This window comes from Narcine bancroftii, chromosome 9, assembly GCF_036971445.1.
Source record: "Narcine bancroftii isolate sNarBan1 chromosome 9, sNarBan1.hap1, whole genome shotgun sequence".
Lineage (NCBI taxonomy): Eukaryota > Metazoa > Chordata > Chondrichthyes > Torpediniformes > Narcinidae > Narcine > Narcine bancroftii.
This window is the reverse complement of record NC_091477.1, coordinates 82,219,203-82,243,670: the sequence shown is the minus strand read 5'-3', so window position 1 is coordinate 82,243,670 and position 24,468 is coordinate 82,219,203. Positions and strand designations below refer to the sequence as shown.

Here is a 24,468-nt window from a genome sequence, read left to right as displayed (position 1 = left end):
GAGTGGGGCTAATTGGGAGAATGGATGAACTCACGATGGAATGATGATGGGCTGAATGGCCTACTTCTGCTCCTAAATCTCATGGCCTTATGGTCCACCAGATATTATCCCAGCCTTCAAATTAGGAATTCAGACAATGTCTGTCCTGCTGATTTCTCCTCATGAATGTTTGTGGGCTAGTACGGAGTGCAAGAGAAGTCTTACAGATTAATCAATCAGAATAACTATACTTACAGAATCATCCACATTCTCTTCTCCCAACTGATGAATCAGTCTCCCGTACATTGAACAATACTTGGAATTAGTTCTGAAAGAAGGAAGAACATAAAACGTACCCTGGGTCAGTATCCAGCATACACCTCTCCTGAGATCCCCACTATCATTGAAAACAATCTACACTTGATACCGTGAATAAGGCAAGAGTATTGGACACAGGAAAGACAATACAAGAAGATAAGATCCAAGCTGTAACACTGAAGACTTTTGTTCCAGAACTAGCTGTGCCTTAATCCAAGTTCTTTCACCACAGTTACAACACTAGCATATAGAGTGGAGAGGGTGCAGAGAAGATTTACCAGGATGTTGCCTGATTTGGAAAATAAGTCTGCTAGGCAAGGTTAGCAGTGCTGGGATTTTTTTCCCCTTGGAGCAAAGAAGGATGATAAATGTAATTAAAAAAAAAATCCATCCATATTTGTTGATTTAACATCATTTCTTAAAAATAATTCTGGATCGAAACCAATTGAGTTACATTATACCAAACCTTAGTCAAAACACAGTAATATCCAACCCTAATTTGATGATATGATCTAGGACAACCATAATAAAAACCCGTATATAATCAATTAATCCAAAATAAATACATAAAAAGAACAAAAGAAAAAAGGAAACAAAAAATAAAGCAATCTAATCTACTCCCTCCCTCTAATCAAAAAAAAAGTAAAGATATGGATCAAATAACAACCTTCAGAAACTAGACAGAGAATTGCCACTCTGCTCCTGCCTAAGAGTCTCTTAAATGCCCCCAGTGTTTTGTCCTGCACCACTATCCCTCAGAAGGCATTCCAGGCATCCACAACTCTGTGTTTATCCTAAACCACCGTCCCTTCACTTTGTACATATGTCTTCTGATGTTTGCTATTCCTGCCATGGGTAAAAGGCACTGGTTGTCCACCCTGTCTATACCACTCAGAATCTTGTTGACCTCTATTAAATCACCTATCATCCTTCTTTGCTCCAAACGGAAAAAGTCCCAGCGCTGCTAACCTTGCCTCATGAGACTTATTTTCCAATTCAGGCAACATCCTGGTAAATCTCCTCTGCACCCTCTCCATAGCTTCGACATCTTGCTTATAATGAGGTGACCAACAGGGAACACAAGGTAAATTGTAAATAAAAAGAAGGAAATTTCAGCTCCTTTACTAAGTTTACTATTAATTATGTAAGTTCCCTTGCAACCGCTGCAACCATGCCTGCCTGTCCCGCATTGGACTTGTCAGTCACCAACGAACCTGCAGCAGACGTGGACATACCCCTCCGTAATTCTTCGTCCGTGAAGCCAAGCCAAAGAAAGAAAATGTAAGTTGTCAGTGACAGTGCTATCTGGTGGCACATTCTTGCTCGTTGATCCCTGCCTTGTGTTTTATTGGCACTGCTCTACTCTTCCCAGCAGCATGAAGCAAAGAATGGAATTCTAGAGGTGAGATGTGAATGATTGCTGTCATTGCTAAGGAACCTTGGCAAACTGGACAATAGCATCAAGGAAGGTGTTCTGCCATGGCTGGAGTCATACCTTGTAGATAGGAAGATGGTTGTAGGTGTTAGAAGTTAATCATCCACAAATATATCAGACATCCACAACTGTGTAAATCTAAGGCCACTATTTATCTGCCACCACTCGAAGCTGTGCGCTTGTAAGCATGGATACACGTTTTGTGATCAGCGCACAAAGGAAATTAATGTGCGCACAAAAGGTCAATTACCTAAAACAAAATCTTAACTAAATATGTTACTTTGTAGAATGCAATCATACTTGCATTATATTAAAACATGTCAATACAGTTTTATTAGCTATGAGGGATAGGCTGTGGCAAAATTATTTTGCAACAATTTCAAGTTTACATTTGTTCAAACATTCAGTGCACACTTACTTTTGTCTCCGGAAAAGAATTTGCCCAACATACGATTTTTGCACACACTGACCACTAAAAATTAGAGGGAACATTGTCTGCAAACCCAGTAAAATCAGTGAAATAAAGCTGGGGTTCTGTATTTGCAGAGCCTTAATGAAGAAGAGAAATTGCTTTGAAGTTTATGGTGTTTGGATAAGTAAAGCAGCCTTGTGTAACTCTTGGATTTGATGAGGAAGAGTGTTAGGGAGCGGAACATTTGGGCGAACTGAGTATACAGGAAGGGGGCCCCACACATTTGGCATATCTCCAGCTTTAGGCTTAACTTGTGACCAGTATGAATCCTACGGTGTATAAACACTGGCTGTTTTTGGTAGCTTGACGGACCTCATTCTCTGATGTATCATGCTCCGCTGATTGCAAGCCCAGCAAGACTAAGCCCCTCTTTTTCCAGTCTTGCATCTGACGGCTGCAGTGTGAGTGTGAAATATGTTGAGGTTTTCAGTCTGCACCGAGGAATCTAACCTCAAGGCTCTAGACAACCTTTGCCAGGAACATTGACAGACCTGTTATTGTCACCAAGGCTTTCATCCTGATTTGAGCAGCTGGACTGAATAAACAGATCAACAACAGTTTAAGCTAATGTGCTAAAAATATGAAGTAAAAACAGATATCATGCCAGGTAGCATGTAATTATTTTGTCCTTCTCTCACCGGTTATTTTGTCTTATTGACTCTCATTTATGAGTCAGGATTTAATGGGGTACCTCTTGGGGGAGAATACAAGGAGATTAGTGTTGAGAGAAAGAGAGAGAGAAAAAAACAGAAAATCATGTTTTTTCATATCTTTTTCATCGGTAAACACAAGCATTTATTTGGAAAATATCACAAGTTGGTATTTTCTGTAAACTCAGGATCTAAACTTATAATTCCATATCCTGAAGAGTCCTCACATCTGTTCCTCTTGTGTTCCTCAAAAACCTCTCCCAGGGCCCCTTCCATTTCTCCTACCCACTGGTTACATCATTTGAAGATGTAGCAGTTTTCACCCATATAACAAAAGCACAAGGTTTAACCCCACCACCTCACATCATCCCTCCACCATCAATAAATTGTTAGCCTGTTTGTGCAACATCATCTAATTTAATAGTCCCCTCCATCAATGCTCAGCCCATTCTCTCATAACTGGAACTGATCCAATTTCATTTGAATCCTTGACATCTTATTAGATCAAGAGCAAGGTCTTGCACTTTGTGCCTGTGCCCTCTCTAAGATGGCCTGAATCCACTTCTCAGTCCTGCTCAAATCTAGCCATGCCTCTGTTCATCTGGTGTTGAAACCCTCATCTGTTACTATAACCCGGGACTGCTCCAACACAGCCCTGTCTGAACTCCCATACTCCTGCTTGCATTATCTTGAGTTCATCCAGATCTGTGTTGACTGTGTCCTACCTCAGTTTCACACCAACACATGTTCCCCTCTCCTTCCTATTGTCCCTGGCCTACAGTGATTCCCATTAAGCAAGAACCCAGTTAAAAATACAAATCTTCAGTTTGAATCCCACCTGCCATTGCTTGTCTCGGGGATCTTCTCCATTCTATACTAGGTACACATGTTTCTACAATTCTGGATCCTTGCACCAAGAATGTACTCTATCTAAGACCTTGCTGTATCTCATAAGAACATAAGAAATAGGAGAGGAGTAGGCCACCCAGCCCATCGATCTCTCCTTGTTTTTTTCTGATATAAACTATTTGACTAAGTTTTTGGTCACCTGCACTATTATGGCAGATGGCAATGAGGTAGCAAACAGGAGGGAGATGGATCAGCTAGATGAGTGGTGCCACAACAACAACATTGCACTCAACGTTAGCAAAACCAAGGAGCTGATTATGGACTTCAGGAAGGGGAATGCCAACCAGTCCTCATCGAGGGGTCAGCAGTGGAAAGGGTTAAGAGCTTCAAGTTCCTGAATGTCAACATCTCTGAGGATCTGTCCTGGAGCTTCCATGTCGATGCAATCCTGAAGAAGGCTCACCAGCAGTTATACCCGTGCGGATTTTGAGGAGATATGGTCTATCACCAAAGACCCTTGCAAACTTCTACAGGTGTACCATGGAGAGTATTCTGACTGGTTGCATCATTGTCTGGTATGGAGGTGCCAATGCACAGGGCAAGGAATATTGCCAGCACCATTGTGAACATCAGTCTCTACTCCATTGAAGACATCTACAAGAGGAAGTGTCCTAAAAAAACAGCCACTATCCTCAAGGACCCTCACCACCCAGACCATGCCCTCTTCACACTGCTACCATTGGGAAAGAACCATAGGATCCTAACGATGAACAACCAGCTTCTCCTCTGCCATCAGATTTCTGAATGGACAATGAACACATATACTTTATTTTTATCACAATATTTACACTGTAATGATGTCACAAAATAGCAATAAATTATGATTCTGACACTTCACTGTTGATGTATTCTCTGTTTGGTCCCATGAAGTGTCAGAAAATATTTTAGTCTGATTGTCCAGAATTCATGTGTAGGTCAAAGAGTGTGAGTGCCAAAATGGCATGTGTGATGTGGGATGAGTATCATTATTGCTCATCGTCCAACCACATGAAGTTCACTCATGGTCAAAGGACTGAGAAATAAATCACCTTGTCTACCTCTCCTCAGAATGGGCTTGGGAAATTGACCCCAGACCTATCAGACTCTTGGCTGGGACTCACTGTGGCTTTCTGGACACAGGAGTCTGCTTGATTTGGAGAGAGAAGGAATTATTAGGGGTGGAGGAGAATGGATCAGCCTGGTATATGTTGGGAAGAGGGTGGAGAATGGGAGGTAAGGTATTGGCTCGGCATGTGTTGAAGAGGTTGGTGGGAGAGAATGGAACAAGCTGTACTTAATACTTGTAGAGTAAAACGACAGAAATGCTCAAGGAACTCAGCAGGTCTCTCAGCATCCATGTGGGTAAATATAACTGACTTTTTAGGCCTTCTTCAAGTTATAAAAATGGGCTCAGCCCTGAAATATTAGTTATCTTTACCTCCTATGAATGCTGTGAGACCTGTTGACTTACTCCAGCATTTCTTTGTTTTTACTATAATGACTGTGTCTGCAGACTTTCGTGCTTCTCTCTGACACTTGTAGCGTGCACAGGAGATGGTAGGGGATGGGGCATTAAAGGAAAGGATCTGCCTGGTATTTGTGCTGAAGTGGGAGGGGATAATGGTGTCAACCATTGTTGTGTGGAAGGAGGAGAATAGGAAGGAAATGAGGGAGGGACTGGATTAGCTCTACACTGATATTGGAGCAAATGGGAAGAAGGGATTACATCCAGAGTGTGTTGTGAGTGGGGAAGCCAGCCTGCTGTGGTAGCATCTTGGGATCTATGTTTGCACGTTGATGTGGTGGGTGCTGGGCTGGAGATCTGGGTGTTGTGGGCTCTGCATTGAGCACATCAGTCATTTCGTAATTCTCCTTGGTTGATTTTTATTCTTGGGGTTTCCTTTGGCAGGTGCAATTCCCCCTTGACTCTAGTTCCCCACAAAGCTCCCTAAGCGACATTTCATGTGGAATTGCATAATCATGATCTCTTTGACATATTAGGGTTCTGATAAAGACTTATCAGGTATCCAGTTGACTTTCCTGATTGGTATGATTTGACCCAAAAATGGTTGCAATCATAATTCACTTTGAATTAAACATTGATCACTACCAAGCAATTCATTTTCTAAATCTATATCAATGGGAGTTTCTCTTGTGGATGTAAATATTCTATACTCAGAAATGACCAAATCATTGTTTCTACCTTTTGCAATTTGTCAGTGATGTAATCTTAAATCAGATCTAAAAACTATTCCTTTCATTAGTTTTTAAACAACTGCATGATATTATAAATCTACATTTGGAGTCAATATCCTTTTGATATGTATCTTAATTTCCATGGCCTAATACTTGATAAAATCTCTCCCTTCTCAGAACCAGTCTCAAACATTGGTGGCATTCGGCTCCTGAATTTCAGATTACACTGCTGCCAGTCCAGGGATCCTGTTGTACCACATATGAGGTTTATAATCTCACTTTCTGTAACATTAGACATAGACTGTCAGCAGATGGCATTATTTCACCACCAAGAAACAATAAGATGGCATTTCCAATCACATGAGGGCCTGCACACAATCATTTATATTTCTCTGATTTGTGGAACAGAATATTAATGGCATGATGGAGCCAATCCAAACAGATCTTGTCACTCAGTTCTTCCCTTGTGCTTTTTTTGATTAATGCTACGTTAGAAAGAGACCAAAGTAGCTATGATCTTTAAATCCTATTTGGCCACAGGGTGTGTGCCAGAGGATTAGAGAATGGGAAATGTAGTCCCCTTGTTTAAAAAAGTTAATAGGGAGAATCCTGGGAATTTCTTACCTCAGTGGGGGACAGACTAATGGAAAGGATTCTTAAGGATATGATCTATGAGCATTTGGAGAAGTATAGCCTACTCAAGGATAGTCAGCATTGCTTTGTGACGAGCGAGAAGGTCATGCCACATGAGTCTAATTGAGTTTTTTGAGGAGGTAACAAAAGAAATTGATGAGGGTAGGGTGGTAGATGTGGTCTACATTTATTTTAGCAAGGCACTTGACGAGGTCCTCCATGAGAGATTCATCCAGAAAGTTATGAGACACAGTATCAGTGGAACCTTGGCTGTGTCAATAAAATATTGGCTTGCAGAAAGAAAGCAGAGAGTAGTAGTGGAAAGAAAGTATTCTGCCAGGAGGTCGGTGACTAGTGGAGTGCTGCAAGGATCTGTTCTGGGACCCCTGCACTTTGTGATTTTTATAAATGACCCAGATGAAGAGGCGAAAGTTTGCAGATGACACGAAAGCTGGAGGAGTTGTGGATGGAGCTGGAGGTTGTCGAAGGTTTAAAAAAGATATAGTCAGGGCCGATGCCAGGCTATTTTGGCAAGGCCAACTACTTGCACCCCCCCAAAAAAAAACTGCTAACTTCAATTTTCAAAAACATATTTTGTAGAAAAAAATGAAAAACTTGTAAGTGCTAACTTTACTTTAAATTGCAAGAAAAAAAGGCAAAATGAGTGACCTAGAAGATTTTCATAAACTTTGCAGCTCTATTTAACATATTATTATTGTAATATTGTAATATTATTGTTAAAAGTATTTTGCATTAACAATTAACAAAGATAAAAACAGGGAAACAAGAATGTATAAAATGCAAAAGACAGCACTAAACAACAGAGTTAATAATGAAACCATTAATTTAAAACATAATAATGTATCTTTTATCAACAGGCATTGAAGCTACTCACAGGCCTGACAACTCAAAATGATAGCATTCATCTGCTGTCAAAGCCAAGTTTCCTGAAATTTAATAAAGAGATATGTTGTGTTGTGAGTGTGTGTGGGTGCTGCGCAGGCTCAAAGCGGATTATCTATTAAAAAACCAAATGCACAACACAACAAATATATGACCAACATGAAACTGATGGGGGAAGACAGGCTCTATTGAGCTACTGCTTGATAGGAAAGTAGACATGATCACTCATTTCCATGCAATGCATGTGCACAGCATGGGTTTGGCTGTTGTGAGAAGAATGGGAAAAGTTACTGTATATTTTTATTTATGTCTGTGGCCACCACAACAAAATAAATAAATTGAATCAAACATAAGTTGGTTTCAATTACCTACATTTATTTATCTCTATTTTATCAGTATTAATCTTTTATAAATCTTCTTTAAAATATTAATATTTTGTGCCAAAGGATTCCACCCCCCACCCCCACACCCTGACTCACTTTACAATATCAATATTCTTTACTAAGGCAAAGGTTCTCCCCTTTACCTCTACCAGAGGGAGTAGGCTCCCTCAAAATCGTAGGCTCATGCCAACTGGCCCACCGACACTTTTCTGGCCTATCTTCAAAGCATGCGACATAATATTCTACTCGACGTCTACTGAGGCGCTGTGGCTGCTGCCAATTGCGCTGGAACTACGTGCCTGTGCATAACAGCACTAAACATTCTGCAGTCTGTGGGCCCACCTTGCATGCGCCTGCCGGTCAAGGTACTGTACCGCCCTGAAGTCTGCGGCCTAGGCGGATGCCTGGTTTTCCTAGTGGTGCACCAGCCCTGGATATAGATAGATTACAGAGTTGGACAGAAAAGTGGAAGATGGATTTCAATCCAGATAAGTGTAAGATGATGCATTTTGAATGGATAAACCAGTAGACTGTGTACAGAATTAATGGTCGGTTACTTAAGAGTGTGGCTGAACAGAGAGACCTTGGGGTGCAAATCAATACATCCATCAAGATTGATAGGATAGTTGAGAAGGCCTATGGGATGCTGGGCTTCATTAATAGGGAAATTGAATTCAGGAGTAGAGAGGTAATGCTGCAAATCTACAAATCTCTGGTGAGACCACACTTACTCTTGTGTTCAGTTCTGGTCACTTCAATATAGGAAGGGTGTGGAAGCTATGGAAAGGATGCAAAGGAGATTTACCAGGATATTGCTTGGACTGGAAGACGTCTTATAAGGCAAGTTTAGCAGAGCTAGAGCTTTTCTCTTTGGAGTATAGAAGGATAAAAGGAGACTTGATAGAGGAATACAAGATTATGAGAGGCATAAATAGGGTGAACAGCCAGGACCTATTTCCCAGGGCAGGATCAGCAAATACCAGAGGGCATATGTACAAAGTTAAGGGATGGAAGTTTAGTGGGGACATCAGCAGTAAGTTTTTTACACAGAGAGTTGTGGGTGCCTGGAATGCCTTGTTGGAGATAGTGGTGGTGGCTGAAACTTTTGGGGCATTTAAGAGACTCTTAGACAAATACATGGAAGAAAAATGGAGGGTTACAGGGTAGGGTGGGTTAAGTACTTTTTTTTAAGGAAGGAATATATTGTTTGGCACAACAGTGAGGGCTGAAGGGCCTGTACTCAGCTGTATTTTTCTATATTCTATGTACAAATATGCCCATATTGGTAGGTACTCTGAACAGCTGTTATGTTGCCTTTTATTAGACTGTTGTAGATGGTCCTTGTTTTTATTATCATTCTCTCTGAATACAATGCAACATGCCTGATCTTGAAGTCAATCAGATTCAGGTCCAGTCCAGGGAAGACTGCCTGGTTTGGCAATATAATTATTGCCATGTTTGCTTCATGGTGGAAAACAAAGACCTTTACAGGTAATTGATCAGACAAAATGCAGTGTAGATAAATGCAAGCAATGAAAACACAACCAATTATCCTCAGTCCCATGGGAACAAGAGCTCCATTTGAACATCCCTACATGAAAATTTTGATGGATCATTTTGAGTGGAAAGCAAAAAGGTTTTGGTTGTAGAATTTTTCCGGTGTTTGATGAATTTAGCACAGATATCCTAAGAAAATAATATTTGTGAATTGTACAATTTTAGAACTAGTTCTTCAGAAAACGAATCCTACAGTTCATCAGAATCAGGAGTATTTATTCACATCAGAATATCTGCAAGACCCTAGGCTGGTGCTGACCACGTTGTAGACGGTGAACATTCTGATCAAGCTGTCCAAACATACAGATTAAGATCTCTGGTAAACATTGACCATCTCTAATTTAATGCAAGTTGAAATATGGGTCTATGCTAGTTCAGGAATCTCTAAAAATAGAAGATATTTGGACAGGATTAGAGAGATATGGGCCAAGCAGAGGCAAGTGGGACGAGCTCAGATGGACAACATTCTTATTATGAAGGGACTGTTTATGTATGTGTGTCTATGACTTGGGTGGGCAATTTCTGCAACTGGCCAGGTCAGAAGCAGCCAGATAGTATATAGTGTCGGGAGTGGAATGTTATTTTTGTGCTAATTTCTTGTCTTGCTGGTCAAATATCACAGCAATACTCCTTCCCAGATTTCTTGCAATTTCGATCATATTGTTTACAGGATCTTGAAATATTTTTCATAGTTTGGCCCAGAGTTTTCTACTAAATTAATGCTTTTATTTCTAATATAAATTATTTTTTATAAAAATACTGACATATCAGTTATATCCGCATGTGTATGCCAGGTGAAAAAAGTACCAGCAGTATCAGCTGTGATTGTTGTTTGTGTCACTGTTTCAATGAACAAAGATTCCTTTATTGTCATGTACAAAACAAGTGTAATATTACATAAAATTGACTTTAGTAATTTGTAAGGCAGACAAAGGTTTGCCATCAGCAGGAGTTGCCCAGTGAGAAGCAAAAGAGTGTTCCCCCAGAGTTACTGAGTGTCCGTGGATTCACCTCCAGTGCTCCCACAGTCTCCACAGCTACACAGACTCCAGTCCAAACCACCTGCAACCCAAGCTCCAGATACGAACCTCCAACACAATCAGGAAGCCTTCAGTGCCCTCAGCACCCTCTTACAACCAGGTTCCAAACCAGAGGCGCTGAATTTACTTTTTGTGTGAACTAAATAAATCATTTATCTGATCTTTACATGATCGATGCACTGAAACTTCTCTGTGGGAAATCATTTTCAATTGACTCCACTTTCTGAATAGGGCTAGGGAATGGAAGAAGAACAGGGGCACGGAACTAGTGATTTGGCTCTTTCAAAAAGTTAATGCAGGTCTTTGAGTGCAGGTAAAAAAATAAGTTGTGAAGGGAACCGAAGGGAACTACAGGATAGGTATAAAATAGGTTAAGTGAAAAGGAAAATATTCAACAAATAGAGTATAATATGGGGAAATATGAGCATTCACATTTTGGTTGTAAAATGTAAAAAGAGGAGTTTTATCTGATTGGTGAGGGATTGGAAAGATTTGAGATGCAGAGGATCTGGGAGCCTAGGTGCAATATTCATAAAGGCTTGAATTGTAGGAACACCCTGTAATTTGGAAAGTTAACAATGTTTTTCTTTACAGTTTGAAAATAAGTTGCTGCTCATTTAAAGGAAAGATCAATTTATATAAATTAAGATATACAGCACAGTGACAAGCCATTTTGGCCCACAAGCTTACAGTGCCCAATTAAACCCAATTAACCTACATCCCCGGTACATTTTGTATGTTGGGAGAAAACCGGAGATCCCGGAGGAAACTCATGCAGACACAGGGAGAAGGTACAAACTCCTTACAGAGCTCATGATACTGCCTTTGCAACAGCGAATAGGATGGCACTAAGATCAGCCAGGGGTGAACTCTCCCATGCAATTTGGAAGCCAAAGTGTGGGTATGCACAGAAGATCCACAGACAGCTGTGTGACTCCGGCCACACAAGGCACAAGTGACAAAGGATCAAGACAATAACAGATCACAAGTCAACTTTGTGAATTAAAAAAAATGACACCTCTCTTCTGGACACACTGAATACTTTTTGTTGAGAAGAACAGGATGATGCCAAAGAAAGCTCCGTGCTCCCCTGATGAACTGGGCCCCTGCATAGCTACAGCCAAGGTGAACCTGCACAAAGTGGAGGGACCAAACAGCATAAATGGCAGAGTACAGAAGGACTGCACAGACCAATTGATGGCGTCTTCAGGGACACCTTCAACACCTCAGTGCAGCAGCCCATCATTCCCACAGGGTTCAAGACAGCCACCATCATTCCAGGACTCAAGAGGATGATAAAAATAGGCCTCAATGACTACTGCCCTATGGTACTGACCTCCACCATATGAAATGCTTTGAGCATCTGGTGAAGGAAATCATCGAAGCACACCTCCCAGATTCTTTTCAATTCACCTATAAAAGAAATGTTTCCACAGACGATGCTATAGTCTTGTCATTCACTCCATCCTGGCCCACCTGGAGAATTATATCTCATATGTCACGCTACTGTTCATTGACTTCAGCTCGGTGTTTAATATGATCATTCCCTGGAGGCTGGTGGAGAAGCTGTCATCACTGAGACTCTAGTTGGATCCTGGACTTCCTAACGGAAAAACCATAGTCTCTTCAGGTTGGTAGCAGAATATCAAGCACTGTCTTGCCAAGCACTGGCACATCTCAGGGCTGTGTGCTCAGCCCACTCCCCAAATCCCAAGATGGTGCCACCTGTTCTGCGAATCTGGGGGCCATGTGATCTATGGCATAGGCCTCTGTGTTCTTCTGGGCCATCTCCATGGCCCAAGCCATCTGCTCGACCTCCTATAGGGAACAATCATCCTTCTCTAGGAGTTGTTCGCAGATGTGATGGGAGCAGAATCCAGCAACCAGAGCAGGGTCATTGCCTCTTCATATCCTGTGCAATTTTGAATCAATTGGTCATGCGATGGCCTACTGCTGGAAACAGTAGATCATACTCATCGATGTCTGCTGTGATTTCATGGTGCCTCATGTAGGCCTTCAAGCAGTGTAGCCACAGGTCAAATTTCACAGAGGCCTCTGGGTCTTTTTGGTCGATTTAGCTTCTCCAACTGAATCGCCTTGTCCATGACACTTAAAACTTTAGATCAATAAATTTTAGTCCGATCAACGACCACTCACAGACACAAAGTAAGGGCCAAAGGCTTTATTGATCTAAAGATCCAAGCATGCCTCAGTATGCTGTTGGCTTAAATCCAAGGGAACATAGGAAGTAGGAACAGGAGTAGGCCAAAAATGGCCCATCGAGCCTGCTCCGCCATTCAATACGATCATGGCTGATCTAATTTATGACCTAACTCCACCTACCTGCCTTCTCCCCATATCCCCTAATTCCTCTATCATGTAAAAATTTATCTAACCGAATTTTAAGTATGTTTAATGAGGCAGCCTCAACCACTTCCCTGGTTAGAGAATTCCAAACATTCACTACTCTCTGGGAAAAACTATTTTCCTCATCTCTGTCCTAAATCTACTCCCCTGAATCTTGAGACTGTGTGCTCTCGTTTTAGTTTCCCCGGCCAGCTCAAAAGACCATCCTACATCTATCCTATCCATACCCTTCATAATCCTATATGTTTCTATAAGATCTCCTCTCATTCTTCAGAGGTGTGAGGGACTAGGGATCTTGGCCTTTTAAGGGGTCTTAAGGGGAGGGGCTACCAGTTCCACAAGCGAGTCGGCCTGCCTAGCTCAGTGGGGAAAGTGCGTGTAATACAATGTTCCACCACATACACTAAACATCCAAGACTCACAATTGAACAATGCAATATTTATTTATTAATGGCTATAACACTTGTCTGTATGTGTGTTATTTCTGGTTGTGTGTCTGCATGTTTTGCACTGAGAATTGGAGAATGCTGCTTCATCAGGTCATACTTGTATAATCAGATGACAATAAACTCCCTTGGCAGCGTATTCCATACACCTACCATCCTAGTGTCGTAAATCTTGAAACGTGGCTGCTTTCACATTAAATGTATGCCCTCTGGAATTTTACACTAAGACATTGGGGAAAAGATTCTGACTATTTATCCAATCTATGTTGCTCATAATTTTATATACTTTTAGCAGGACATTCCTTACCCTCTAATATTTGAGAGAAAATTATCGAAGATTGTCCAAACTCTACTTATAGCCAATGCACCTCAATCTAGGCAACATTTTGGTGAATCTCTTCTGTATCCTTCCTGTAATGCAAGAACCAGAACTGTACATTGAGATGAAGGTTGTTACTCTTGTACCATGTCAGGAGATTTTTCATCTCTCTGTAGTGCGACTCATTGTTGTTGCTGATGAGGCTGACTACTGTTGTGTCATCTGCAAACTTGATGACACTGTTGGAGCTGGATCTGGCATTGCAGTCATGGGTCAGTAGTGTGAACTGAGCACACAACCCTGAAATGTGTCAGTGTGATGGTGCTTGACATTCTGCTACTGACCTGGAAGACTGTCGTCTTTTTGTTATGAAGTCCAGAATGCAGTTATAGAGAGGGGTGTTGAGTTCCACTGAGGACTGCTTCTCTAGCAATCTCTGGGGAATGATTGTATTAAACACTGAGCTGAAGCCTGACATATGAGGCATCACTCTCTAGGTGGGTCAGGACATAGCATCATCATGGTTTATTCTCTGGGCGAATTGAAATGGGTACATCTCTTGGAGATTAGCTTTGATGCATTCCATTACCAGACACTTGAAGCATTTCATAATGGTGGAGGTCAATGCCACAGGATAGTAGACATTGAGGCCTGCTTTGCCACCCTCTTTGGCCCTGGGATGATGGTCACTGTCTTAAAACCTGCGGGGGCAATGGACTGCTGCAGTGAGGTGTTGAAGATGTCTGTAAAGATGTCTGTCAATTGGTCTGTGCAGTCCTATACCCAAACAGATATGTTATCTGGTCTTGCTGCCTTGCATGGGTTCACCACACCTTTGCCCACGGCTATGCAGGGGGCGTGTTTATTGGGGGACATGGAGCTTTTTTTTAGCATAATCCTGTTCTTCTTATCAATGTGCATAGAAGATGTTCATTCTGACCGGAAGGGAGGTGTCATTGCCTTTAACTTGCACGGTTGCTTCTATCTAGCCTGCTTGCTTAGTCTGCTTGTCACTTCTTCAAAGATTTCCAATAGATTTGTCAAACAAGATTTTTCCTGAAGGAAACCATGCTGGCTTTGGCCTACCTTGTCATGTGCCTCCAAGTACTCCATAACCTCATCCTTGTCAATCAACTCCAATATTTTCCCAGCCACTGATGTCAGGCTGACATTTGCAATTTTTCAGTCCCTCTGAATCATGCCAGAATATATTGATTTCTGAAAGATATCTCCATAATTTCTACAGCTACTGCTTTCAGAACCTAAGGGTGCAATCCATTTGCTCCAGGAAACCTATGACCCTACAGACCATTCAGTTTTCTGAGCACCTTCTCCCTTGCTATAGTAACTGCACACACAACCCTTCTGTGATACCCTTGGACATCCGGCACTTTGTTAATGTCTTCCACAGTACAAGTTAATGCAAAATACTCATTTAGCTCTCCTGCCATCTTCTTGTCTCCCTTTATTATTTCTCCTTTGTCTACTCTCACCTCTTGAAAAATATTTTTGTATCCTCATTGATATTATTTGCTAGCCTAATATCATATTTCATCTTTTCTCTTTTAGTTACCTTCGGCAGGTTTTTATAATTTCTCAGTCCTCTCTCTTCCACTATTTTTTGCTTCCTTTTATGTTGTCTTTGACTTCCCATGTCAGCCACAGTTGTGACATTTTTCAATTTGAAAATTTCCTCTTTTTTGGATGTATCTATCCTGTACCTTCCTCATTTCTCACAGAAACTCCATCCATTGGTGCTCTGCTGTCTTCCTTACTAATTCCCAGTTCCAATCTACCTTGGCCAGTTCCTCTCTCATCCCACTTTAATCCATTGAAATACTAACACACCTGACTTTAGTTTCTCCTTGTTTTCAAATTGAACTCAGTCATATTGTGATCACTGCCCCCCGAATGGTTTGTTTACTTTAAGCTCTCTCATCACCTCAGGTACATTATGCAATATACAATCCAATACAGCTGATCCCCTCATGGATTCATCAACAAGCTCCTCTAAAAACCATCTCATGGGCTTTCTACAAATTCTCTTCTTTGAGATCTAATTTTTATATTCTATTTGCATGTTAAAATCCCCATGACTGCCATAACATTATCCTTCTTACAGCTGTGTGCTGTTTTAATTTGTTTTCCACATCCCAGCTACTGTTTGGAGGTCCGTATATAACTGCCAACATTGTTCTTTTATAGACTCCAATAGCTCAGTGGTAAGAGCACTGGTCTTGTAAACCAGGGTCGCAAGTTTGATGCTGGCTGGGGCCTCATTTCTGTGAGGTGTGTGGACAAAGTGATGGCTCTCTATCTTCCTTACAGTAGACAAAGTTAAATAATTTCATGTATGTTACATTCTAAATGTAGCATTACGTGAAAGTAATGGAATTTTTACCTTTACTCAACCCACAATGATTCTATATCTTCTGATCCTCCGTCACTTCTTTCTAATGATTTAATGTTATTCCTCACCAAATGAGCCATGCCACCATCTCTGCTTACCTGCCTATCCTTTCGATGCACTGCATATCCTTGCACATTCAGCTCCCAATAACATCTACCCTTTACCCACAATGCTGTGAAAGTCACAACATCATACCTGCCAATCTGTAACTGTACTACAAGGTAATCCACTTTATTTCTTGCACTGCATGCATTTAAATACAAGACCTTCAGTTCAACATTTGTAACTTTATTTGACTCTATGTCCCTGTTGCTTTACGTCTTTCCTGACTCCCACCTCCCCTGTGAATCTAGTTTAACCCCCCCCAACAGCATTAGCAAATCTCACTGCCAAGATATTGGTTCCCCTTGAGTTATGGTGAAACTTGTCGCACTTGTACAGGTCTCCCCTTCCCCAGAAAAGGTCCCAGTGATCCTATAACTTGAAGCCTTGCCCCTGCACCATCTCCTCAGACATTCATTTGTGCTATCTTCCTGTTCTGACCTTCCTGAGCTCATGGCATCAGGAGTAGTCCAGTGAACGTCCAAGTAGTAAGGACATCCGAGATTTAAGCAATCAGATTTAATGTCAATTTCTGAGCAGACAAGGAATTGGTGGATCAGATAGCATCCATCAGTAAAAATGGCTAGTCAATGTTTTGCATCTTAACACTTTATCAAGACTAGAAGGAAGGGAATGATTATTAGACATTTAAATGTGGAATAAAGTTCAAGGAGGGGCCCAGAAATGATAGCATAGAATTTGAGAAAGGAACAGAGGCAGGAGGAAATAAAAATTGTGGAGGGGAGGGGTGATAAATTAGAAGAGAACAGATCTGAAATGTTGACTGACCAATCTACCCATGAATGCTGTCTGAGCTGTTGATTTCCTCACCAATTCTTTGTCTGCTCAAGATTCCATACTGAAGCTTTTGTATGTATTCCTTTAATATTACCGTCATGTGCCACTTAACGTCTACGATACGTTCTGTGAAACAGGACTTTATGTGATATGGATGTTGTGCAAACATCTTATTATCTGGACCTCATACTCGGACATAACTGGATAATTGCTTTGCTTTGATGAAATCATTAACTCAAACTGATTTTAATTTGCAATGTAATAATATGCACACCATAAATGCAGAAGTAGGCAATGGATAATCTATTCTATCTTATGGGACCACAAACATTTATTTGGTTGGACGTTGCCCGAATGGACAGTGCATGACCATACTTTCTTTCAGCCTTGATTCCTTCCATTGCTTGAAAATAATGTTTCTCTCTGTACGCCCTACTTTTCATCATTATCCTTGAATTATTTAAAAAGTATAAATGTACTTCTTTTGAGAGACAAAATTAGTATTGGCTCATGACAGTCGATTCAGCTTGAAGAAATCTTGAGTCGAAGGTGATTCCATTTTTTAAATAGTGAATCGGATCTTAAAATCTGTATTTTTCTAGGTCCTGCTTCTGAAAGACAGGAATCTCTAGTCTTGGGCTGGCCCAATGACGCGGTGGAGACCTCCTCAGGAGGAGGTGCGGTTGAGATGGTCACACCTGGACCCAATGCGGAGGACAGTTCAATGACTTCAGACTATGGATATTATCCAGATGATTCAGAACCTATGGAGAAAGGTAAAATGTGAAATTGGATTTGAGTTCTAAAATAGGCTGTTGTAATGGAATGCACTTTGCATTGGGAACCAAAGCTCAAGTGATTTAGTGCTCGCAACAGGTGCAGTATGGCACAAATTCCTAACATGATAAGATAAAGAGAAAGGTGCCAGACATGCCATACCAGCATGTCCCATCTCTTATCTGAACACGAAGTTCACTCCTCGATCCAATTCCCAAATCATTCATTAATAAAAATTATTTTGACAAAATCTATTCTCATCATTTGAATCAGGATTGACATCCTCACGTCTATCATTGCATTAGTTTTATGGTGAGCAATTTGGATACAGAAGAAAGGGGAGGCAAACTGTGCTAGCTGGATGTAACTCATTGAAGGAACAGATAAAAATAATCCAGTTCATATTTACCTCTGGTCCCACATTGTACTTTCTCTCACAATATCTACTGGGGATTAATGCTACAATAAAACACAGCACAAAATTAATATTTTGAACCAAATTTACACATCTAACCACATAAAGAAATATATCAGCTTATCACTCTTGTATTTGAGCTTTGTGACTTTTTGTCTGTCCTCGTGCATGTATACAGTATGGCTCCATGGCTGATAAAGTAATGAAAGTGCTGGCTTCCAAAAGTGACCATGGTACAGCTAACTGGTTGACAGATTACAACAAGGCAGAGATGGACAGGCATAGATGGAATTAAAATGGAAGTAAAGGAGATGTGCTAGGCAAATACACTGTTAGGGAATGGTGTAATCCTCTGTGAGTTTTAGTATCTGCACCCATGACAGCGTAAGAATGAGCCTCTAAGTCAAGTCTTCCACATTCTTCTTGGGCTCCATAAAAATGACATTTTCCATCAGACTTATTCCACAGATCTTTTCACTGATGACCAAGTTCCATGCTGCAAATGGTCATCAAGTTGCATGCACACCAAGATCAGTCTCCAAAGATCCATAAGACTGCATGCAGGCTTTTTGTTCAGGGCAAGAGCATCATGTGCGCAACACATAGCTTGTGGACTGTAGCAGAATTCATTTCAACCTTATGGTATGGCGAGCAGGGTTTAATACCGTAAGTCAAGTAACATTGGGTTGTTAATTGTTGGCTCTCATATGTTGGTACTGCCTCTATTTTAGGGCATCTTTGACTCTGCTCCCTTGTAGAGTTCTATGAGGAGGTCAATGGCAGAAGCTCAACATGCAAAAATTCCTCAGCATTAAACTGTGGAATCCTTTTCACAAGCGCCACCGCAACTGGCCTTGGTGAAGGATTCGTGTCTTCAATCATTTGAATGGCTATCTCCAACATATTGACCAGAAAGCATCAATGTTCAGTATGTAATGCAGTATGTTATTCCTGCCCTGCAAAAAAAAGGCACTGGCTGACCACCCTATTCTATTACCTTTCATAATCTTGTAGAAATTCTCCTCTCATCCTTCTAAGCACTAAAGAGAAAAGTCCCAGCACTGCTAACCTTCCTCATAAGACTTATTTTCCAATCCAAGTAATATCCTGGTAAATCTCCTCTGCACTTCCACATCCTTCTGATAATGAGATGACCAGAACTGAGCACAATACTCTAAATGTAGTCTCACCAGAAATTTGTAGAGTTGCAACATGATCTCATGACTCTTGAACTCAATCCCTCTATAAATAACCCACATCAACCCAATCTTAAATATGCTATCAGCCTGTGCAGTGACCTTGAGGAATATATGGATTTGGACCCCAAGGTCCATATGTTCATCCACACTCTTTACTAACCAACCATTAACCCTGTACTCAGCGTTCTGGTTTGTCCTTCCAAATTACTTCACCTCACACTTATCCGGATTGAACTCCATCTGCCACTTTTCCACCACAACTCCTCCAACTTTTGTATCAAACTTTCTGACCCATCCGTCTCTTCATTTAGGTCATTTATAAAGATCACAAAGAGCCAGGGTCCCAGAACAGATCCTTGTGGAACTCCACTAGGCAGAATTCTTTACTTCCACTACTTTTCTCTGCTTTCTACATGTAAGCCAGTTTTAAAAAAATTCCATGCCTTATGACTTTCTGAACAAGTCTCTCATGGGGGTCTTGTCAAATGCCTTACTAAAATCCATATAGACCACATCTACTGCCTTACCCTCATCAATTTTCTTTGTTACTTCCTTAAAAAACTCAATTAGGCTATGAGGTATGACTTGTCTTCACAAAGCCATCTATCCTTGAGTAGACTCTACTTCTCCAAATGCTCATAGATCCTATCCTTAAGAATTCTCTCCAGAAGTTTGCACACCACTGTCCTAAGACACACCAGTCTATAATTCCCAGGATTCTCCCTATTACCTACTTTAATCAAGGGGACTACATTTGCCATTCTCCAATCCTCTGGCACATCCCCTGTGGCCAAAGAGGACTCAAAAATCATAGACACTGCCCCAGATATCCTTTCCCTTACTTCCCACAGCAAACTGGGGTATATTGGGTCTGGTCCCAGGGACTTATCAATCTTAATATTTTTAAAAAGATCCAACACTTCCTCTTCCTTAATTTCTACATTGTCCAACATACAAGCCTGTTCTATTCTGACCTCACCCTAATCCAGGGCCTTTTCTCTTGCGAATTCTGAAGCAAAATATTCATTTAGGACCTCCCCAGCCTCCTCTTCTAGGCACATTTCACCTCCTTTATCCTTTAGAGGCCTCACCTTCATTCTCATCATATTTCTATTCTTCACATACATATAGAATGCCTTGGGGGTTCTCTTTAATCATACATGCTAAGGCCTCGTGCCCCCTTCGAGCTCTCCTAAATCCTTTCTTAAGCTCCTTCCAGGCGAGCATATGAGCCCTTCCTGTTTCCTGCTTCCTAAACCTAATGTACATTTCCTTCTTCCTCTTGATTAGCTGCCTCATCTGTTTCATCAACCTTTATCTACCATCTTTTTCCTGTCCAGCACAAGTGGTCCCTAATCTTCCTCCACATTAGTTCTGTACTTTCACCTTTGGACATCTGTTTCCATTTTATTCTTGTTAGTTCCTGCCTCATACCACCTTAATTATCCCTTCTCCAATTAAACACTTTACCATTTTGTCTGCTGTTATCCTTACTGCAGCTATGCTAAAGCTCAGGGTGTTGTGGTCAGTCTCATCAAAATGCTCACCTACCAAGAGACCTGCCACTTGACCAGTTTCATTAACTGGAATTAGATCCAGTATAGCCTCTCCTTTCATTGACAGGTCCACATACTGTGTCAGGAATCCTTCCTGAACACACTTCACAAATTCAGCCCCATCTATCTCTTTTGCAGACAGGAAGTGCCAGGTCAATATTAGGGAAGATGAAGTCTCCCATAACAAGAAGCCTGTATTTCTTGCCCCATTCCAAAATCTGCCTGCTTATCAGCTCCTTTTGTCCCAAGGGCTATTTGGAGGCCTATAGATTACTCATAGTTCAGTGATTGTTCCCTTCCTATTTCTGACTTCCACCCACACTGTTTCAATGGACACTCCCTCAGCAGTGACCTCCTTTTCTATAGCTGTGTTACTATCCCTGACCAGTCATGGTACTTCTCCCCACCCCCCTCCCCCACCCCCACCTTTACCTCCCATCCTATTCCTTTTAAAACACCTAAATCACGGAACCTGCATCAGCCAGTCCTGCCCTTCCTCCAGCCAAATCTCTGTAATGGCTATGATACTGTAGTTCCACGTACTGATCTATAGTCAAAGTTCATTACCTTTATTCCTAATACTCCTAGCTTTGAGCTAGACATGTTGCAAACTCTCTAACTGACTACATTTATGTTTTGCCCCCTGTCTGTCCTTCCTCACAAACTCAGGACATGTAGCATCATGCTTTTGTCCTTCTGCCCTATTATTTGCACTCACATTCTGGTTCCCATCCACCTGCCAAACTTATTTAAACCCTTTGCAACAGCCTTAGCAAACCTGCCCGCCAGGATATTGGTTGTCCTCCAGTTCAGGTGCAGCCCATCCTTTTTGTACAGATCAGACCTTCCCCAGAAGAGATCCCAATGATCCACAAATCAGAACCCCTGCACTCTGCACCAACTCTTCATCTTCTCATTGCTAACTTCAGGCAGAAGGTTTGAATCCAGAACCATGTTCAAGAACAGTTTTATCCCCAATAGCTATTAGGCGCTTGAACAATTCCCGTTGTAGCGAACAATAACATTGTGCAGTTTTTAAGAGCTATGTGCAAGGAGAATATGAATATAAAAGTACAAATGTTATAATCTACAAGAACCATGCAACTTCTTCCACTTCATGTCTATATATCTTGTCTACAATCATGATTCTTTGGTTGGTAGTCAAAATTAAAAGCATTCAAATCCAATTTTAAAGACGAACATAAAATTCTACTCTGATATTCTAACACCAACCCAGCGCTGAATTATCTGTTATTTGATACATTAAACTAATTTCTTACCTGTCCAGATAAAAGGGCGCAAAATATCACCTATCACTATGTTGATGATAAACAGGCCAATTATATGAGCATTCAGCTAATGTTTACCTCTCAACAACTACCTAACACACATGTCAATTTGTTAAGGTTAGAGTCATTATCATATTGCCCATTATACTTGGTTCTGTTCAAATTTATTGTCACAGTTTTGAGAAACATTCATTGAACATAAAGCATGTTGGAATATCTTATAACAATAAAGCTCACATTCTTTCTTTTGCACTGATATACTATTTGATTTTGTTTTGCAGGATCACTGGGACCTGGAGCAATCTCTGCTATTGTAATTGCTGCTGTTCTTGGTGTGTCAGTACTGTTCAGCTTGCTTATCATCACCGTGAGAAAGCTGTCAGCTTCTTAAATCTAATAAATGATCAAAAACAGATAGTTCCATTACTTGTGAGCCATTTCTTCTCATTTTGTTTGCTGAACCTATCCAACTACTTCCAGAATATATTTTAAGGCTATATTTATAATTGTCTTTAATTAACAGAATATCGGTGACCATTGCAGACATTATATGCATTATTTACAAAAGATCTATAAATGTGAGAGCTTAGTACAAAGCACATACATTGTAACTCAAGAAGAATGCAAATATTTGTTCATAGTTTTTAACTTGTTTGCAATTGGGTTGTTTTCAGTCATGTTGATGGTTTCTTCGTAATTTTATTTGTTTTTGATCTTTTGTGTAACTACAGCAGTGAACTATCATGGATTACAGATCTTGAAAGTATTTCCAGCTTTCAGAGGTACATGAATTTAAATTTGTTAATTACCTGATATCTATCCTGAAGAAAAGTGTAACAAAAATTTCTTTGATGCCTCTTTCTCACTGCAAAAACATTAATAAAAAATCATAAGGAGCCTTTTCACGATATATATTCAGTAGAAGAAGCCACAGTCCATCCTTCCACAATTCCACTCTCAAGACAGTGCTGAAGAATAAATTGGATTGTGCGAAAGCAACTTTATAATTCCAAAGCTATTTGGTGGGGAAGAGTTCAGAAGTTTATTTGGAATTGCCTTCCACACCCAAATTAACCACTGATTTAGGACAGAACATTTGGATGAACTGAGAGATGGATTTGGAGGCTTTAGTGATCAAACATTTGTGGCAGCTTGATAGTCCAGCTGATCTTTCTCTTTTTGTCATTTCATCTGATTGTTAGTACATATAATGTGCATATGAACAGTAAAATAGCTAATTAAACACACAATTCTAACTGTGATGCCCTGTGATTTATTATAATTCTATCTTCTACTGGGCTCTAAACTAAATGTTGATGTGTTTTGTTCTGTTCCAAAATCTTTTGGTCGATTTGTTAAATATAATGAATGAGAAAATTGTTCAAAGTTAGTTAAAAAAAAACAGCACATCACATCCTAGCAAAAACTAAATAAAAACATCATTGCTATTTCCTTCCTTTAATGCAAACTTTAAAGCCACAGATGTGGTGATGTGTTATCCCCACATTAGTTTGTTCTGACTGTTATTTTTTACATCTCTTCACTATCTTGCTGCTTGTTGATCTGCTTTACTTAGTCCTTCCTGAACACACTTCACAAATTCAGCCCCATCTATTCCTCTTGCAGACAGGAAGTGCTAGGTCAATATGAGGGAAGCTGAACTCTCCCATAACAATAAGCCTGTATTTCCTGCCCCATTCCAAAATCTGCTCCTTTTGTCCCAAGGGCTATTTGGAGGCCTATAGACTACTCATAGTTCAGTGATTGCTCCCTTCCTATTTCTGATGTCTGAAATAGTCATCCTTTGCCGATGTTTTGAATGACATTTCTGCAAAATAGAGATATTCAGTTTCACTTTTAATATTTTATAAGCAAAACCTCATCGATCTTTGAAGACAATTTCAAATGCAAAGAGTATTGTACAGCTTTGTTTATTTCAATGCAATTCGTGCTGCTATTATTCAGGTAGAAGTTGTAATTCTCCCTTTAAATGCATCAATTTTGTAGTAAATCTTAATTTATTAAATAAAGAAGTTGATCATCCAAGTAAACGGGTTTTTATGTACATCCCAACTGAGAAGTATTCCAATCCCAAGGTCTAAAATATATTTTTACTTATTTTAAAATGCAATAATATTAGATTATTATAATTTAAGCTCATCAAAATTCTGTAATGAAAATTAAGCCTTTTGAAATTAACAGTAAAAATTATTGAAAAGTTGCTGTTGTGATTTCATTTAATTTTTTAAAATAAAAGAGCAAACAAATTAAAAAAAAAATTAGATTTCGCCTGGTTTTAAAAATTGGGCATTCTGGTTTGTAATGATCTATTATGA

General features: G+C 40.3%; 2 protein-coding genes across 6 annotated transcripts in view; one reads left to right on the top strand and one right to left on the bottom strand.

The window, feature by feature from the left end:
• Positions 1 to 23,392, top strand: part of snorc (secondary ossification center associated regulator of chondrocyte maturation) — a 33,222-nt gene extending 9,830 nt beyond the window's left edge. The window contains exons 2-3 of the mRNA XM_069896635.1: positions 17,499 to 17,672; positions 22,414 to 23,392. Of these exons, the coding sequence (XP_069752736.1) occupies positions 17,499 to 17,672; positions 22,414 to 22,523 (284 nt within the window). The 3' untranslated portion in view covers positions 22,524 to 23,392. The remainder of the gene's footprint in view (positions 1 to 17,498; positions 17,673 to 22,413) is intronic.
• LOC138742343 (G-protein coupled receptor 35-like) overlaps positions 233 to 24,468 on the bottom strand; it is a 52,486-nt gene continuing 28,250 nt past the window's right edge. For 3 of the 5 annotated variants that reach the window (XR_011344088.1, XR_011344089.1, XR_011344090.1), the window contains 4 exons: positions 22,942 to 22,997; positions 22,370 to 22,525; positions 18,083 to 18,132; positions 17,177 to 17,660 (listed from right to left, as the gene is read on the bottom strand). The gene's annotated coding sequence lies outside the window, so the exon portion shown is untranslated. Of the gene's footprint in view, positions 308 to 17,176; positions 17,661 to 18,082; positions 18,133 to 22,369; positions 22,526 to 22,941; positions 22,998 to 24,468 lie in introns of those variants that run through there. The other 2 variants (XR_011344091.1, XR_011344092.1) reach the window with 2 other exon arrangements.